The 18,729-nt window shown below is 35.7% G+C and overlaps 1 protein-coding gene across 1 annotated transcript in view; it reads left to right on the top strand.

Moving 5' to 3' along the window:
* The first annotated feature begins 305 nt into the window (after positions 1-305).
* Positions 306-18,729, top strand: part of Col3a1 (collagen type III alpha 1 chain) — a 36,211-nt gene continuing 17,787 nt past the window's right edge. The window contains exons 1-15 of the mRNA XM_052749368.1: positions 306-512; positions 9,291-9,490; positions 9,747-9,797; positions 10,225-10,338; positions 11,568-11,648; positions 13,406-13,459; positions 14,018-14,071; positions 14,745-14,798; positions 15,903-15,956; positions 16,116-16,169; positions 16,560-16,613; positions 16,995-17,039; positions 17,170-17,223; positions 17,632-17,676; positions 18,300-18,353. Of these exons, the coding sequence (XP_052605328.1) occupies positions 428-512; positions 9,291-9,490; positions 9,747-9,797; positions 10,225-10,338; positions 11,568-11,648; positions 13,406-13,459; positions 14,018-14,071; positions 14,745-14,798; positions 15,903-15,956; positions 16,116-16,169; positions 16,560-16,613; positions 16,995-17,039; positions 17,170-17,223; positions 17,632-17,676; positions 18,300-18,353 (1,053 nt within the window). The 5' untranslated portion in view covers positions 306-427. The remainder of the gene's footprint in view (positions 513-9,290; positions 9,491-9,746; positions 9,798-10,224; positions 10,339-11,567; positions 11,649-13,405; positions 13,460-14,017; positions 14,072-14,744; positions 14,799-15,902; positions 15,957-16,115; positions 16,170-16,559; positions 16,614-16,994; positions 17,040-17,169; positions 17,224-17,631; positions 17,677-18,299; positions 18,354-18,729) is intronic.

Here is an 18,729-nt window from a genome sequence, read left to right on the forward strand (position 1 = left end):
GAGAAACTCAAAAAAATGCACCAACAATTGTTATAGATGATCGAAAAGCACATTCTTGTGTGTTCCTGTCAAGCAAATATGTATTTAAGACTAATACATGTTATAAACATATACATAGGCTGATGTACACAAACTCCAGATGTGCTGTTTTCTAACTCCGTGGGTTGTGTCCTCTATAAGGGAAAAAGAAATATTAATCATTGCTTTTACTGCTGAGGGGATGGGAGCTGCTCTCATATTTCAGAAAGGGGCTGGAAAGTGAGGGAAGCCAACCTTTTTCCTATTTAAGGCCAAAGCAGAGGAATCTCAGCGGCTGAGTTTTATGACGGGCCCGGTGCTGAAGGGCAGGGAGCAACTGATGGTGCTACTTTGAGCTGCTTTTTCTTTTTTCCTCTTGCACAAAGAGTCTCATGTCTGATATTTAGACATGATGAGCTTTGTGCAAAGTGGGACCTGGCTTCTTCTCGCTCTGTTTCATCCCACTTTTATTTGGGCACAGCAGACCAATGTAGGTAAGTAGGTACAGATTTCAACAGGCTTTCTGGGTTAATTTTATCTTAACTTTTTACAAAGAGTCACATAGGGGAAAAATTAGCCTCCTAAGAATTTCCTGCCTGGCCTAGACTGTGGAATGCTTCTTTAACCATAATTTTGCTTTCTATATTTGTTTAAAGGATAGTGCATATGTGTATTTGAAAATTCTCTAGTTGTTTAAGATAAAAATGTTCTTAAATTAATCGATTTTCATGTTCACCTTTTTATAAAATGGCTTTAAAACATCCCCTCCTGTATTGTGAACATCTTGGAATGCTCCCAAGCCATCTGGGATTTATTGGTCTCCTGTAATAATTTCATGTTCTCCTTTGTACACTGTTCTCTTTGTAAGGATGGGATAGTTAGCCTTGTTTTTCCAATAAAATAATGCATTAGAAATGCATCTGTTATGAATAGCCCAGAAGAAGATACTGGAAGACCAACAGAATCCCTTTATGTATTTCTGTAAATGGTAACACTGGACTATCTACGGACATTCCTGAAAGGAGCCCAGCCCGATGAAAACATGTCATTGTTTCTGTTTTTATTGCATTCTAAGAATGTGCATAGTCGATTAATCCATACTTCCTCAGAGTTTTGCCCAAGGTTGTTTTATGTTCTACATGTTCTGCTTAACTGGATTTCCACTACTGGAGAGAAAGTGTTTTAAAAGGAATATTTTCGCTTTTCTACAAAAAAGATAAAGATACTAGTTTTGTTCAAAAAATTTTACTTAATATATTTTTGGTAAGCAAATATAATGATCTTTACTCTCTTGTGCCACACATTAAAACTAATTGCCTCATTATTTACTTAAATATGTTTACAAATGCATATGTTCCTCAGCATCATGAAAAGTTGGGGTGCACACTTTCCTCAAAGTGATGTGAATCTTAACTATGTTATCGTTTTTTTTTTTCACATTATCAAACGTGTTTGTATTTAAACCTTTAGTTTCGGCAAATGTTTCGTGAGTATTAGCTTTTCTACTGTTTGAAATATCAATATGTTTGCGATCTTCACAAATTACATATTCAAGAGTAGGTGCACAGGGCTGGGGATACCCGATGACATTTATGTATATTCAGTCCATGGCTACAGCAGAAAAGGAACACCCAGATTTCTAGTTCCTTGGTTTTCTCCTTCCTTAACCCGCTCCTCAGCCCCTGCCTTCTCCCTCCTTATCTCCCCACCCCTTTTGGCTCCTAAGGAACTCCCCTCCCAGTTTTCCTTCCTCACTCATCACCCCACCCCCACCCTAGGCTTGTCCAGCTCCCCTCCCCACTTCCTGATCCTTCTCCTCTCCTACCACACCCTCCTGAGCCCAGCGCGCCCCCTTCCTTCTGCCTTCATCTCTGTTTTCACTCTCTCCCCTTCCCACCTCATATCTTCTTTCCTTTGGATGCTCAATTCTCCTTTACCTTTCGGTCTTCGGTCTTCGCTTTGTGTCCCCATCCTGCTCTCCTGGAAGATGCAACAATCCCCATGCCTTCCCTAGAAAACCAAAAAAAAGGGTCCAAAGGAACGTTAACTCCCCAGCATCCCCAAAAAAGATCTTTGGATTTCTGGGAGATGAACCACAGAATTTTATTTTTTTTGAAAAGACTATGCACCTCTGGGACTTAAATTCAAAATATCGACACAGTATTTGTAGTACAGGCACAATGGGTATGTTTCTTCCCAATCCAACATCACCATCTTAACATCTTAGTAAGCTCACTCGCTTCTACACTTATGCTGTGATCATTAAAACTCAAAGAACAATGAAAGGGATTTAAGAGCATGTATTACACATTCCTTACAGGTTTTTAGTGGAAATCCTGCTGGATGGTTAACTTTGGGGAGGTTACAGTAGATGAGGGCTATTCAGCACACTAGGAACATTCACAGAACCCTAACGGGGTATCTCCTATGTTCTCTGGAAACATCAGAAGTAGTACAGAGCTGCAGGACACTAACTTGTAATCCACTCATGGGAGTTTTCAGGAGTATAACACATGTCTACAAAAGAAGTTTTGGGCTCTTTACAAATCTGTGCAAGTCTTACTTTATTCATGCATTTTATTCCAGCTATGGAAAAGTGTGGTCTGTTTTATATTTCCTGTGGTTTCTAAGTATGCCAGATTTTTAAGTGCTAAAACATGCCACCTAGTGGCTGACAGACAGGAACACCATTTACATAACCAGTGCCAACACGACTGCTGCACCACAGGATTGGCATTTTAGAATTAGGGGTGTGTGTGTGTGTGTGTGTGTGTGTGTGTGTGTGTGTGTGTGTGTGTGTGTGTGGTGTGTGGTGTGTACATGCGTGTAAATCTCATTCTCTCTATATACATATATATGTGCATATGTATGTGTCTGAATTTTAAAAATTAAACACTGCTTTCATAAGTTAAAGAAATGTTGATGATGAAATGTTGCCAGACATACTCACAAACAAACTGGTAATGATATTGTAAGACATTTTAAAAATTAGTGTTGAAGTTATAGACATTTTCCTGCTAGGTATGGTGGCACAGACCTGTAATCCCAGCTACTTGGGAGGTTTAGGGTAGAGGGAATACAGGCCCAAAGTCTGCCTAGGCTACAGACTGAGTTCAAGGTCAGCCTGGGAACCACAGTGAAAGTGTCTCCAAATAACAAATTTAAAGAAGGCTGGGAGTGCAGGTCATGGATTGAGAGCTTGTCCAGCACGTACATGGCCCTAGTTTCAATCTCCAGTATGGCCAGAGAAAAAGTATAGGTGTATCTAAATTCATAGTATGACTTTTTAAATATATTTTTCATACTCATCGACTGATATCATCCTAGATGAACACTAGCGTTTTGTTGACTATAGGTCCATAGATAGATGTTAATAATATTGCTTTGTTAGAGCAGGGACATAAACTATTGTAATTAAATGTCATCTAATGTTTAACCTTCAACATTTTGTTATGCTGATAATTTCACAAAAAATAACTGGGAGCCATTAACTGATTTGGGATTTCAAAACTGTAAATGGACTTGGAGAATGAAGTATGTTTCCCTTTATATTTAAAAGGCAAGTTATAACTAGTATTAGCATTTAAATTTTCACTGGTTTTTGTTGTCCCAATTATTAAACATACTGAACCAATGGAATAAAATATTTCATAAAATCATTAGAAATAACCATAGTTTTAACAAGTGAAAATACATTGTTAGAACATTGTAAATGATGTACATATCTCAATGTCAGTCATGTAACTGACAGTGTGCTAGTATAGGTTAGAAACAGGAAAGGACAGAGTTAATGCTAGAACAGAAATTTGAAGAAATGTTAAGTGATTTGAGAAAAAAAACCATAAACTTAAGTATCTGTATTTTCTTATTTTTGTAAATATTTGTCAATAAAAGAGAGATTCCAAATTCTATACTGTTCTAGAAAATATATTTATAAAAGTTTTTTTTAAAGGTAGTCCTTTTTTTTCTATTTAGTACTCAACTTTTGACAGATTAATCTGGTTTATTAAGCAAAAGGTTCAGAAGCTAATGACTTAACTAGAAATTATCATCCCTTCTGTGAAAATGTATACTGCCAGTAAATAAAGTACTACTGACACACATTTTGTTGTTTCTATTTGTGACCCCTTGCATTTCCTGGGTACCTCCACAGTGCTCAGCCTGAGGGGTGAAAGGCCTGGAAGTGACCCGACCCATATCCCTGTTAGATCTAGCATGGACTGCCTGAGCATTGCAGAATCGAGCCAATCTTCCAAAACCACGCTGGGAGAAAAGAGAGCAAAGGTCCAGTAATGAATGCAGACTCTTGTGTTGGTGTCTTGCCCATAGGTTTCATTTTAAAAGGATTTGTCCAGCACTGTAATAGACGTTACAAGAGAGCCAGCTCTTCGGAAAGGCCTGTTTCACAGCTACAGGGCCAGGCCAGGCCTGGGATGGTAACTCAGAAAAGACTGCCACCTACCGAAGCTCTGTAGTGTCCACCGAGGATGGTGCTCTGTGGTGCAGGGTGCCTATGCAGTTCTTTTACTTTGTGACATAAGTGATAACTCCACCTTGAAGCCATTAAAATGGACTGCTTGCCAGTGAGAGCTGAGAAGATGAAAGATAAGCTTGCCTTTGCTGGACCTGAGGGACTCTTGTAAGGCGTGAGGTCCACTGTAACTTTCTGGGGATGTCGGTGAATTGATTCTTATAAAATGTTTCATTCTGTTTCTTAGGGGGGAAAGCTTAGTGTTATTATTTTACAGCTTAGAAAAGAAGTCACATTGTATTTTTTTAACCCAGTATTTTTTAAAGAGGAAACTTTGCCTGTCAGGAAAGCAGTGGAAACTCTGAGTTAGCTCTCTGTACAGTCCTCATTTGTTAGCTACAGTTTGGAGAGTTACATTAACCACGAGCAGTTCTGTCTGTGCCTAACAAAAACACAGCCCTAGTGGATTCCTTTCAGATTATCTAATCAAAGCCTTGCTTTTTCCATGCCTGAAGTCAAGCACTGCCATTTAAAATGTAATCTCAATGAACAAAAGGGAAAGTTCAAACGGGAGGAATACTAAAACTGTCCCAAAGAAGTGAGGTTAGAACACAACTAATCCAAAAACTATTAACAGTTAAATTAGCTTTGAAACTTAGCATTGAGAGATGACTTTTCCAGTAACATATTTGTCAGACATTTTTCATCTGTTTGTTATTGTAGAGGCAGACAGACTACATTTCTCACGGAAACACTCTATGGTGGTGCATAGAACTTTTAAATCCCTAGTACCACTCAAAGGAGACTTGTGATCAAGTTAGAAGTTAATGAATTCGAATCATGCAGTAACTATATTTTCTGAATGTTAGTGCCTTAGTCACCGTAAACACACCTATGCACCCGAAGCAGAACCTTATGTGTGCCTGTCTTCATGCCTGGCTTTCGAATCATCCGTTCATCTTGCTGGTGGTCTGGATGCCATCAGGGTGGCCCTGGAAATACAAACCTTTTTCATAAGGTCAAGAGAAATAAACATTAGGACTCAACTCCAGATGGTATCTTTCCATTTTAAGATTAGAGAGAAAACATTTTGCAGACCACTGTTTTTCCTTAAAAAGTCTGCCTTCATACTCCTGAGGGCACAGAATTTGCAAACCATACAGGACAGGGAGTTGGTCGCCTTCATCCCATCCTATCCTTGAAGGCTGAAAGGAAATGTAATGAAGCAGTTAAGAGTATCAGCCTTCAGAAAAGCACCCTAGATTCAAATCTGCTTTTCTTAAACTACTTAATCTGGGGAATAACTTAGTTTGTCTCAGGTTCTTTGCTTGCAATGAAGGTTGATTCAGCTGATAGGTCCTTCACAAGCAGGAAGGAAGCCATAAAATCAATATAGTGATACACACTTGAATTTCCAGCAGTCAGCTACAATGATGCATACCTTTACCTGCATTCCCAGCAGTCAGGTGCAGTGATGCATACCTGTACCTGCATTCCCAGCAGTTGGCTACAGTGATGCATACCTGCACCTGCATTCCCAGAAATCAGCTGCAGTGACACACGCTTGGTCTGGAAACTCAGACCAAGGACTGTGATTTCAAAGCTGGCCTGGGTTACAGGTGGAGACCATGATTCAAAAGAAAACGAAAAGATGTCAGCTGCTGAAGAACAGTGTCGAGAGCATAGGTTTGGTCTAGCAACAGTTGTGCCAAACACCATCAACTGTCATTACACTTTGGAAGAAACTACTTATCCATGTAGTAAAATGGAAGACTACATGAAAAATCTACATTCTCAAAGTACAAAACTAATGTTGCTATAGAATAAGTTAAATATTTTAAATATTTTCATGATTTGACAGATTATATTATAAATATAAGTAATATATAAATATTACATAAATAAATTTAAATGCTGCAAAGGCTAGGCATTCTAGGAAATGTCCTCTGCTTTACTATGACTTCCGAGGTTTGATACTAAAGTCAGGGTCATGAGATGCGTATTGAAGGTGTTCTGCTTTCTTAGATTATATTGCTAACAGTAGGTGATCATGCATGAAATAAGAAGTCAGAAGAAACTGTGCAATGCTCCTTTTTAGAGCAAAGATGACTAAGAGAAAGACAGTGGGAAGTACTGTTTTCAGCTACAAGATCTACTTATAACTTTTCAGGGTCTGATTTTTCAAGAAATTCAACTTTGTTTCAAATGGATGTAAAATAAATTATGGCAACAAATTAGATCCATTATTTCTTATTTTTCAGGCATTCCAAATTTCTTCTTTTATGCAGAACAACGTAACTTTCTAAAGCAAAAGAACATGTGCTATATCACTTTAAATGCTATGATCAGATTAAAAGAAAGACATCATCCCAAAAGTTGGTATCACATTAAGAATAGAGTGGTGTTTCTAGAGGTGGGGACCAGGAGGAGAACCGCAGACTGTGCAGAATGGGTGCCAATGGGAACTAACACCAAGAAGGTCTGTTGTGTTACTGCACAGTAGGGCAACTATTTGCAATAAAAATGTAATGATACATTTTTATAGTTAGGTGTAAGTATTTTGAAAGCTTTTACCATAAATTACAAAGTTTTGAAGAAATAAACATGTTTAATCTGGATTAAAGATAATATATGTATAGATGTGTCAATCTATTACATGGAACCCCATTAAAGTGTAGAATTTTATTACTTTATATATTAATTAAAATAAAGGAAAATATTAAAAAATATGTACTAAAAACATTGACCATTATATTGAAGTCTCTGTACTTAAAAAACTAATATTTGTAGTCAAATTTGGAAATAAGAAGTCAAATAAGTTTTCTGTTATGTAACCCTAGTTTTAACATGTCAATTTACAATTTTAATGAGTCAGTGTCATGCTTGTCTACTTGGCAGTGTTCAGAACAAATAATAAACATTATATTTCTTCTGATGTGAGAATACCTTCAATGGGGTATACACATGGGAGAATGCATGAAGGGAAGAAAAGCTTTATGTTAGCTCCAAGGCAATTAAGAACATGTGAAGTCTTTTAAAATATGAGGTTCTTAAATATAGCTTTAACTGCTGTATTAATTTATGTTTAACTTAGCATGGGTATCCAAATAGCTCCTTTTAATAACCTGCATGCTGTATTAAATGTGGAAAGCTATTTATGATTCAAGGTAAGTTGCTGATAATTAGCACAATCTACCAGTGTTTTCGAAGGGTCGAGGTCAGGAAGTTTGACATCCACATGTTCAGTGAGACTATCCTAAGTTGGAGCTAACCAAATAAGAATTTCTTGTCAGTCTAATTGAGAGAAGTTGCAAAATGATTCATATTAAGAAAACAGCACCATCCTCACAACCCTGAATCATTTACACTAGGGTGAGCAGTTTGGTATTCAGCTTTTTCTGAATACCAAATTTCAGCATCTCTCCCGTCTTTACACATCTGCTGTAGACACAGGAGGATATGAGACCATTTTGCTAAATTAAACAGATTTTTTTTGACCATATAATCTTTGTTCTCTATTGAAAATTTCAGTGGAACTGTCATTTTGTTTTTTATTAGCTGTTACATTGGTAAATTGTTAAGACAAGAATGCGTCTTAACTTGACTCATACAAGAAGCTCAAGCTATTTCATAAGATGATTAAAGTTGTGTTGGCACACATATGTAGATGAAAAGTGGAAGCAGCTCTGTAGTCTGTAGAGACTGGATATTCTGAAATTTCTCTTAATGGTAAAGTTTCAGATGATTCAATATATCTAAATGTGAAGATAGGGAAATAGAAATTTATAGTCAGGGATATAAGAAGATAAAAGTTTCACTGTCTGAAAAATATGAAAGAACTCAAGAAGACATTGTTTATATTTAAAATTGTTTGCAGATGTTTAAAAACTTATTATTTATTCATTCATTATTGGCAAACTATCATAGTAATTTTCAAGCTGGATTTAACCATACTACACAGTTAACACTTCAAGAATTGAGACCAGGTTTGATTTGGCACGTTCAAAGTTGATTCACTGTGAATGGCTGCTGAAATTTCAATTTCTTACATATAATTAAGAGCCAACTCTAAAATTTTGGTTGAAGCTATTTTTTTGCCATAGTAAGCCACAAATACACATGGCCATGATTCATATTTTCCCTATTATTTCTACTTATCCATTGCCAATATTTGCTTTAATGTTTCACTTTATTTTAAACATTTGGAAAACTCTTTGTGTTCAGGTATGATATATATTACATTATGTCATATAATGTTGACCCACTAATGCCCAACAGACACAATCAGCTTCTTTAGTTTTCTCAGGACAATCTGGAAGGTTTTATGCTGCCAAGATTAGCTCAGTTTTCCCCTAAATTTCTCAACTAGGTTAATAGAATCCAGAAGGTTCCAGAGTTAGTAACAAAAATCATCCTTTTAGTTGCATGCTCCCATCTGCCATTAAAGCAAAGAATAACAATTGGGTAAAAATGCTTATTTTCAGTTGCATGATTAATACACAAGTGTTTGAATGTTTGTGTTATATCTACTGATGCTGAGTTTTTAGTACAAATGAAGTTAAAACAATTGATTTTATGGAAAATTGTGGTGTGAGATTTTATCTTAGTAAGTAGTACCTTGGTACATAGAAATTATATAGGGAAAATATTGTTTTTAATGAAAGGAAGAAATTATTTGTTTCAAACTTTCTTCATTTTGACTCTACTCTATAAATAGTCATGACTGCATAACCCGCCCCCACCTCAACTACATTTTGTCAAAACAAGAAAATACCATATATTCTCATTTATCTTCCTGCAGATGAATTGGGATGCAACCACCTTGGTCAGTCCTATGAGTCTAGGGATGTTTGGAAGCCAGAACCATGCCAAATATGTGTCTGTGACTCTGGATCTGTCCTCTGCGATGACATAATATGTGACGATGATCCACCTGACTGCCCCAACCCAGAGATTCCATTTGGAGAATGTTGTGCAATATGCCCACAGCCTTCAACGTCCGTGAGTCTATGGAATATATAAGCTCTCAAAGACTACATCTTAAAGATTCATATTTAAACACATGGATAGCATCTACAGCTAAGAGGCCTGGGAGGAATTGCAAGCCATGTCTGCTAAGCAGGCATGCCACCTTTACAAGTGAATGATGTCATTTCTAATCAAAAGCAGGGGATTGGGTGTAATCAGAATTAAGAAATAGTTAAGAATAGTGCCATAGTTTACATAAGCTAATCTCCATATTGTTTATACTTCATAGGCTCCTCCCCTTCCTGATGGTCATGGACCTCAAGGCCCCAAGGGAGATCCGGTGAGTAACATCTCGCCAAGGAGTTAATGCTAATGACATTTCTAGGAAAGGCTGGTTTTCCTTGTCACATTATTTTCATATTCACTAAACTTACATCATTCTGAATTTTCTTATGTCCTACATAGTTGAAAGTTATGTCAAAGTCAAATTGAAAATCTATAGCTGTGCATGTAAAGATTTAGTTTTCCCATACTTTGCAAGTCTTCATCCCTTTGTCAATTTGAAACACAAAATGTAGGTCAAGATACAAAGGAAAATATTAAACTTCAATTTTTTGTAAGACTTAGTTTGAAATACACTTACCCCCAAGGACAAACATCATTGTTTTGATAATTAATTCATATAACATGGATGTAAATTCCTAATAATGATTATAAATCACCCCATATTTTACTAGTTTTATTTATTTTTGCCTTATTTTGTTTAGGGTCCTCCCGGCATTCCTGGGAGAAATGGTGACCCTGGCATTCCAGGACAACCAGGTCTCCCTGGACCTCCTGGCTCTCCTGGAATCTGTGAATCATGTCCAACTGGTGGTCAGGTAAGAAATTAAAGAATTAAAACCTCCTGGACATAAGTGGCTTAATTTCTCTTTATTTGGTCTGTATTACATCGCACAACAGCAACTTTTGTCCTCTGGTTTTATATATCTAACAAACCCTTGTTTAGTGCTTTTATATGCTAAGAACTTTAAAAGCAACCCACTGTCACCATGCTAATATGATTGCTGCTATATATTTCTAAAATGTCCCAACTTCTTAACAAGTATATGATATGCTCACTGTGTTTGATAAATTAACTATCAGCTCCTAAAATAGTTAACATACAAAATTTGGAAAGTGCTGTAATTACAGATCATTCCCTAATTCCTCGCCTAATACCAATGACAATGCTTTTGGAGGCTTGGGCACTAGGCAGTTAATAGCTCCAAAAATGGCTTATCAACTTCAGATAAATAGAGTTGCCTGTGCTTCCATGACTGCTGAACAGAGAATTCAGCCTTCAATGCACACTTTTCTCCTTCTAAGTCAGGGCTACCAATCAGTCTACACATAAACAAATAATCAAGAATATAAACACTACAAAGTTCATTTGTATGGATTTAAGCGAGCTTAGAAAACTACCCAGACAAACACTTGTGATTTATGAAAGTGTTTTTCTAAAACAATTCAGCAGCAATGAGCATCCTGGAAATCAAAGAGAACCTATCTAGACCTAGAACTCAAAACAAGCTCTGAGACTTTCTGATATTTTTCTTTGTTTACAATGGCTCAATGCTTATTTGGGAGGGGTTCAGCTTTTATTATATGAAATCAGAAACCATGTATATGTGTAGATATTTAGTTGATTATATTTATAAAATTAAATTTTACTGGCCTCTTGGAAAATTAATTTTACTATCCCATGTTTAGTTGGAGATTAGAGACTTGGAGTGTATAACTTCAAAGTTCCTTTGTCCTCAAATGTTCAATTACTCTGTGTGTAATGCTACAACTATTGTGTAGCATTGGAGGTCGAATTGAAGGGGGAAGTTTTCATTAAACACAGTCAGTTCAATCTTTATACACTACACAAGCAAATATTTCTGTAGTGAAGAGAATATTTCAAGTCATAAAAAGACAATAAGCAGGATAAACATCACATCTGGTAATCAGAAATCTACCAGGGTACAGTACATGTTGCATGCACTTATTCTAAATGCTTTGGAAAAGAACTATGACCTTTGCATGAATATGATCTGATCTATGTACTTGATCTTTTTTGCTACAGAATTATTCTCCCCAGTATGACTCATATGATGTCAAGTCTGGAGTAGGAGGAGGAGGAATTGGTGGCTATCCTGGGCCAGCTGTATGTACAAATGTTTCTGAGCATTTTCAAGTATCACCCAATCTTTGTTTCTTAACTCTTGAGTGATATTCTTCTAGAAATACAACATTTTAATGGAATTGTACAAAATGGCTCATTGACTACCAAAGCTTGGAGAGAAAACAGCAATCTTGTCATGACTTTCTATATTAGCTTGTTTCCTTCTTGTGGCATTTTATGCCATACCAATATTGTTACTTCCTCATGCCCGCCTGCATAGGGGCTCTCCCACCATCATGCTTAGGTACATACTCACCTCATAGACTGTCTAATTGAATGTACTTTTGTTAAGGCTTGTTTCTACTTTAAATCTTCCCATTCAAGTTGCTCAGTATCTTCATGTTTTAGTTCATTGAATTTTTCAGTTGAATTTTTCATTCTAAATGAGAGTTAAAGTCATGAGTGTTCAATATCACATTCCATATTTTCTTCAAGTTTTAAATCAAGCATGAAGATTTTTAGAAATCATTGATCTTTTATGTTCATCTATCTTAAACAATGCCTATTCACCTTGACTGTGAAGGACTTTCCAAATGTAAATGGCCTGGAGTTTTAATAACAGAAAACAGCAAAAATCATTCAAAGCTGGATTTGGATGTATAATAATATGATGATAAATGTTGATGACTCTTGCTTTGGAATACCTCTCAGGAAGAGGAATAATATTGAAGTTCATAATTTACTGAAAGTAACAGAAGCATCAGTGTAAATAAATACAATATGCCAATACATTTGTGGCTTCTAAAGTTAAAAAAGTTTTATCAGTACATCCAAAAGATCTGCTAAAGAGTGTTGTAAGTGGTATAGATGAAATTGGAAAAATAGATGTTTACAATTTTCTAAGTTTTTGGTATTTTTTAATCTTTGAAAGTCACATGGAAAATCAATCATTTTTGTAAACATTGGTTATTACTACACTCATGTTATAAATCCTTCTTTAATAAGATACACAAAACCAAATAAAACTACCATTTATTGACATTCTAGAGAGATAAGCTAAAATTAACTTAAAAATCTGTTGTCAGAATTTAGAAATAGTATACTACTGGTTTTCTAGTTTAGTCTGCATTTCTGAATGATTATATCAATTTGCTTTAAGTTGTGAATGGCCCATATGTAATGTTTACACTTAAGTCTTCACATCAAAATGACTGTGACATATCAACATAGTCATGAGGTTTGGAGCTGACTGACATGTTTATTTAAGAAACTTGCATCACAAGATCTATAGTGTCAAGATACTTTCCACACAATGCTTAGAACAAAAAACAAGAAATTGTTTACAATCCAGAGAGGTATCCATGAAACATTATAAAGCTTATCAGGACATTTTCTACTGACTTTCTCCCCTCTGAATTCACTTTCTTAAGGGTTGAGGTTAATATTTTTAATACTGATTAATAATCTAGATTGACTCTCTAATTTCATCTGGAGTAAGGTTTTCATGCAAAAATCTTTATTGGAAATTTCATAGAACTAAGCATACCCAGGCTTGTTACCAGATAACAGGATTTAGTTGTATATGGTTTTTTTTTTTTTTTTTTGGTTTTTCGAGACAGGGTTTCTCTGTGTAGCTTTGCGCCTTTCCGAGTGCTGGGATTAAAGGCGTGCGCCACCACCGCCCGGCATAGTTGTATATGTTTTAAAACATGTTGGCATCATGTCTGAAAAGATGTCACTCTGTGTAATGCACTTCACGTTTATGTACTTTGTGCTTATTATTCAAATTTACATTATAGGGTCCCCCAGGCCCTCCAGGTCCCCCTGGTTCTTCTGGACATCCTGGCTCCCCTGTAAGTATAATTTCTAATAGCGTTTCCATCTTCATGAATATATGAATCAAGTTAATATAGATATAATTCAATATAGATATATATTCAATAATATGGATATAATTCATTCATTTTAACATGCACAATTCCAGCTAAATAAAGCAGTTACAACAATAAGCATTATTTTTAAATGTTACAACTTTATATTTAATTTACTTCCTAACAACTATTATCAATTAAAACCTTGATAAAGTTAAAATAAGTTTCTTTTGTACACAATATTCCTTTGAGTTAAGAATCATTCAATGCCAACTTCAACGAAACAAATCCAATGGAATATGTTAACTTTATTTGATACTGAAAAGATGTTTTAAATCTTTATAAACTGTAATGAGATTTCTGACTATATTCACTAACCATGACTTCTCACTATCCTCAAGATGTAAATTACTCATATGAAGTTGTTGTTACTGTATTTACATAAATACATTGCATAATATAATAATAATGTAATTATTACTTAATAATGGAAATATTATATAAGGTATAAAATATATTTACAATATTATTCTACTTTAGGGTTCTCCAGGATACCAAGGTCCCCCCGGTGAACCTGGTCAAGCTGGTCCTGCTGTAAGTAACCCTTAAGGATTACTGAACACATTGACAATTCACTTCCCACACAAAATCTATAATCCCTAAGTCATTCATGGCTTCATCTAGAGTGTAGATTGCATATGTGCTTGAACTTATGCATAATAACTTAGCGTTTTTGTGGTGTTTGAGGTGAATCCAAAGATCTTAGAGTTTCCTAACTGGTTAGCCATCAAAATCGTCTACTTCCCAGAGTTAACAAAAATCATCTGTGTTGTGTGTATTCTATCACTGTGCTTATAGTCTTACATGCATCTGCATATAGTGGAGATAAAGATCAGAGTCCTCCAGAGTCATATACCATACAAATATGCAGAAATTAAAATGAATATTATTTTAACACAATATTTCAAAATATTGAGAATGTATTTATATTTTTGTATTGTCAATGTCTCAAAACATAAAAGTGCATATATAAATAGACATTTTAATATAAGATATAGATGTATGATATTTAAAGATTTCACTAAATTTTAATCAACAGTAAAAATAAAATATAATGAAGGTGTATTATTAATTCGGTGTAATTTTCATGATGAGAAGGACAGAAGGATGTCTCAGAGATAGATTTCCTTCCAGAATGCACTTAACATACAATGACAAAATGTAACAGAAAATTCTGAACTTATCTGTTTTGATTTTCTCATTTCAGGGCCCTCCAGGACCTCCTGGTGCTATTGGTCCATCTGGTCCTGCTGGAAAGGATGTAAGTGTTCATAGGTTGGATAGGAATACAGCAAAACTCAACTTGAATGATAAACCATCTGTACCTCATGCCACTATAGAAAAATCTTAGTAAACCTTAAAAACCTTTATTCAAAAGAATTTTGAAACTAGGTGGTAGTGGCACACCTCTAATCCCAGAACTCAGGAGGCAGAGGCAGGCAGATCTCTGTGAGTTCCAGGCCAGTCAGGTCTATAATGGGTTTCAGAACAGCCAGGGCTGTTACACAGAGAAACTATGTCTTGAAATACATAAATTGTACCCTAACAAACATCTTCTGTTATATTAGTGGTTGTTAGGATTCTCGTAGCATTTTATACTGAATTTCCTGCCTTCTAAATTCCCCTTCTTAAGGGTGATGGCTAGCACTGATCAGCACTTCTTATTACTTCTAGGGTAATTTCATGGAGAGTCATGTTCTCTTGCTGAGATCTTCATTAGAAATCTTGTAACACTTATATCTCTCAATCACCATGAGACAAGACAGTTGTTTTCACTTTTCAGGTGTTAGCATTGTATCTACACACTAATCTCTGTGTTGTATTTGCAAAGTTAGACATTACAAATTCTAAGGTGATAGAACTCTCAGATATGTTTCACTTTCATTCCAGAAGTAACAAGATTTTTCCTTACATTCTGTAACACATAATCACTATATTAATATCATTACTTTATGAGCATAAATTTATAAATATTAAATATTCTCCTTTTTCCTCAATTAATTTCCACTGGTAAATTCTTTTCATTGACTTGTGAAAAATTTGAATATTTCAAGGATGAGAGACATCTGTACTAGTACTTCATAGGTTTATGTCAAGGTGGGAAGAGCCTCCCTCAGTCCTTCTATTGAGAAAACTGATGTCACTCAGAGCAGTTGGCTCTCACCTGTAATTCCAGCACTCTAGAGGTGGGCACAGGAGGATCAGGAGCACAGCATCAGCCAGGGCTGCCTTTGGAGATTGTGTCTCAAATGAATACCTAAGCAGGAGTAGTCTGATCTCACAACTATATGTTTAGTTGAACCAGATTGCTCCTGAGTTGTACCAGATTTACTCACACGTAAGCCTTCTTTATTTCTCTGCCTAGGGAGAGTCAGGGAGACCTGGACGACCTGGAGAACGTGGACTTCCTGGACCTCCAGTAAGTCTTCTCCATTTGATAAACTCTTTAGTCATAAGTATTTTCAGTTCAAAAATGCATAATCAAATTGAAATAAATGTTAAAGTAAAATGTATTTTATCACTGGATTTTGATTCTATTTGAATGTTAATTAGCATCTTTCCCATTCATTACTTTTAGGGTATCAAAGGCCCAAGTGGCATGCCTGGATTCCCTGGTATGAAAGGACACAGAGTAAGTGACCCTAAGCATAATCCTAACCCTAACACTATATTCATGGACTTAGTAGATATAATTCATAAATGGACAAAGTATCTTTATTTTTAACTAAACGTTAGATAAAATCAACCAAGTCAAAAATGTATTAATCTAATAAGAACAAGATCCATCAAACTAAGTTTTACTCTTCTATACTGAAGGCAACTTTCTAATCAGACTAAATTAAAATTTTTTTCTTCTATAAAAACTATGCCAATATTTAATGCATAAAATACTTTATATTATTTAAATGATCATTGCAGATAGTCATATTTAATAAAAGCCAATAATGAAAATTCAGTGTAAAACTTCCATCCTGAATTGTGAGCAAATTTTAATATTTTTTCTGTTTTTAAATATTTCTAGGGCTTTGATGGACGAAATGGAGAAAAGGGCGAGACGGGGGCTCCTGGACTGAAGGTGAGCTGCAGCACACTGTGTCCATGAGAAAACTCATTTAGTCGTGAGCTATGTTAAGATTCAGTTTATGGAACCTAGCTTTGTTCACCAACTTCTCTTTTCATATTAGTGATTGTTTAGGGTAGCCCTTAAAGCTCCAATGATAGCCAATAACAAAGAGTCTGCATAGAAATGTTTGTGCATCCCAGTGTGACTAATGAATCTGTATAGTTGTTGCATACTTAAAATTCAGAAACTTAAATTTCTGGTAATTAAAATTAAATGCTTACAGCAATTTAATATTACTAGGAATATATTTTCCTTAGTATTTTCTATGATACAGTATTTGTATTATCCAAGTGTTTGTTATACAAAATAGTAACATTTTGTCTTACCTTCTAGGGTGAAAATGGTCTTCCGGGAGACAACGGAGCTCCTGGCCCCATGGTAATTATGCTTCCTTTCACATGATTTTCAGTATTAGTTTAGCCATCCTGCTCCATTGCCTTTCTCTTTTCTATCTGTTCACACACATGTCAGGCCCACAGTAAGATCATACTCTCCATTTTGCCTGCAGGGTCCCAGAGGTGCTCCTGGTGAGCGAGGACGGCCAGGCCTTCCTGGAGCTGCAGTGAGTATTGCCACAGTGTACCCAGATGAAAGTGGAGGTTGTCATTGTGTAAAACTGTCTTTAAAATCAGCTCACTCAAGATTTGGATGCAATGATATTTACAGGAATGTCTTGTGTTCGATCTGTCTACTGATTATGTCAGCTGATGTGGGGTGTCAGTTTCATACATTCACTAAAGCCATGTATCTGCATTCAGTTCTAAAAACCCAGAATTCAGGCCTGCTCGATGACACCCGTGTGGTGTCTCAACAGCCTGACACTGACTCTAAAAGTGTGTGAGAGTAAGTGGATTTTAATATATTTGAGGACAATTCAGTTAGTTCATCTGATCTTGAATTGTAGTCAGACATTACTGGTTATTAACCTTTCATAAATAAGAAAGTAATTGAGACAAACTTCTCTTTTTAGGGTGCTCGAGGCAATGATGGTGCTCGGGGCAGTGATGGCCAACCAGTGAGTAGCTTTGCATTTAAACCTGCTTTGTTCCAAAGTACTTAGAGCTTATGGATTATATATTCATTATCATATTATTATATAACAAACCCATATTGCCTCTTGATGACTGTTTTTAACCTTAAAAATGGAAACAATTTGTAGTACTCGACAGTATCCATCAAGATATCATTCAAATTGATACTGATCCAATAAACTATGCCTCCATTCTAGCCATGACCATTATTCCCAGTAACTTGCTGACATGTATTTAACATGCACTTGTGTTTAATATCCAATACTGGATATGCCAATTAAGAGACATGCAAAATAGATGGTGATACTACCTCTATGTGGTAAATAAGATATAAAAGCTCAAGAGAAAGTATCCTGCACAGTCACAGGATGTATGGAAAAGTGGAGAGAAATACAGATGTTCTCACCTCAGATTTAACCCTCTTCAAATCTTGCACACTGTTCCTCTATAGAATACTCATGTGAATGGCAAACGCTCTTTCATTCATATGATGTCTTCTGTATTTTAGATTATTCACGTATCATTTCCTAGGAGGCTTCATTTGATTGTTATTCTAGGTGTTCAGTCTAACCAATTTTATTACATGCACATTGTACATTGTTTATAGGGTCCCCCTGGTCCTCCTGGAACTGCAGGATTCCCTGGATCCCCTGGTGCTAAGGTAAGCATGTAGTTCTTTAGAAGAATGTATAAATATCTTATAGACAAAAATGCTTTTGACTACTTCTCAAAGTTGACTTGTAAAATAATCAAATCTATATTTTCATCTACAGAGAACTTTAATGCCCTATTCTTAATTCTAATATATGTATATATAATCTTGACTCATGTATATACATACATATACACATATATAATCATTAATATTCTACCATTCTGGTATTTATTCTGATGACTTCTGCCTTTTCCCAGGTCCTTTCTGGGAAACAACTGGATCACGGGCAAGCCCATAGCTACATTTGTCCTGTCTTTATGATTGATGATCCTTTATTTTATTATAATATTTAACCACAGTACTATAGCTTTAGGGAAATGCA

The sequence above is a fragment of the Peromyscus californicus genome, unplaced genomic scaffold, assembly GCF_007827085.1.
Source record: "Peromyscus californicus insignis strain IS unplaced genomic scaffold, ASM782708v3 Scaffold_21__1_contigs__length_65335640, whole genome shotgun sequence".
Lineage (NCBI taxonomy): Eukaryota > Metazoa > Chordata > Mammalia > Rodentia > Cricetidae > Peromyscus > Peromyscus californicus.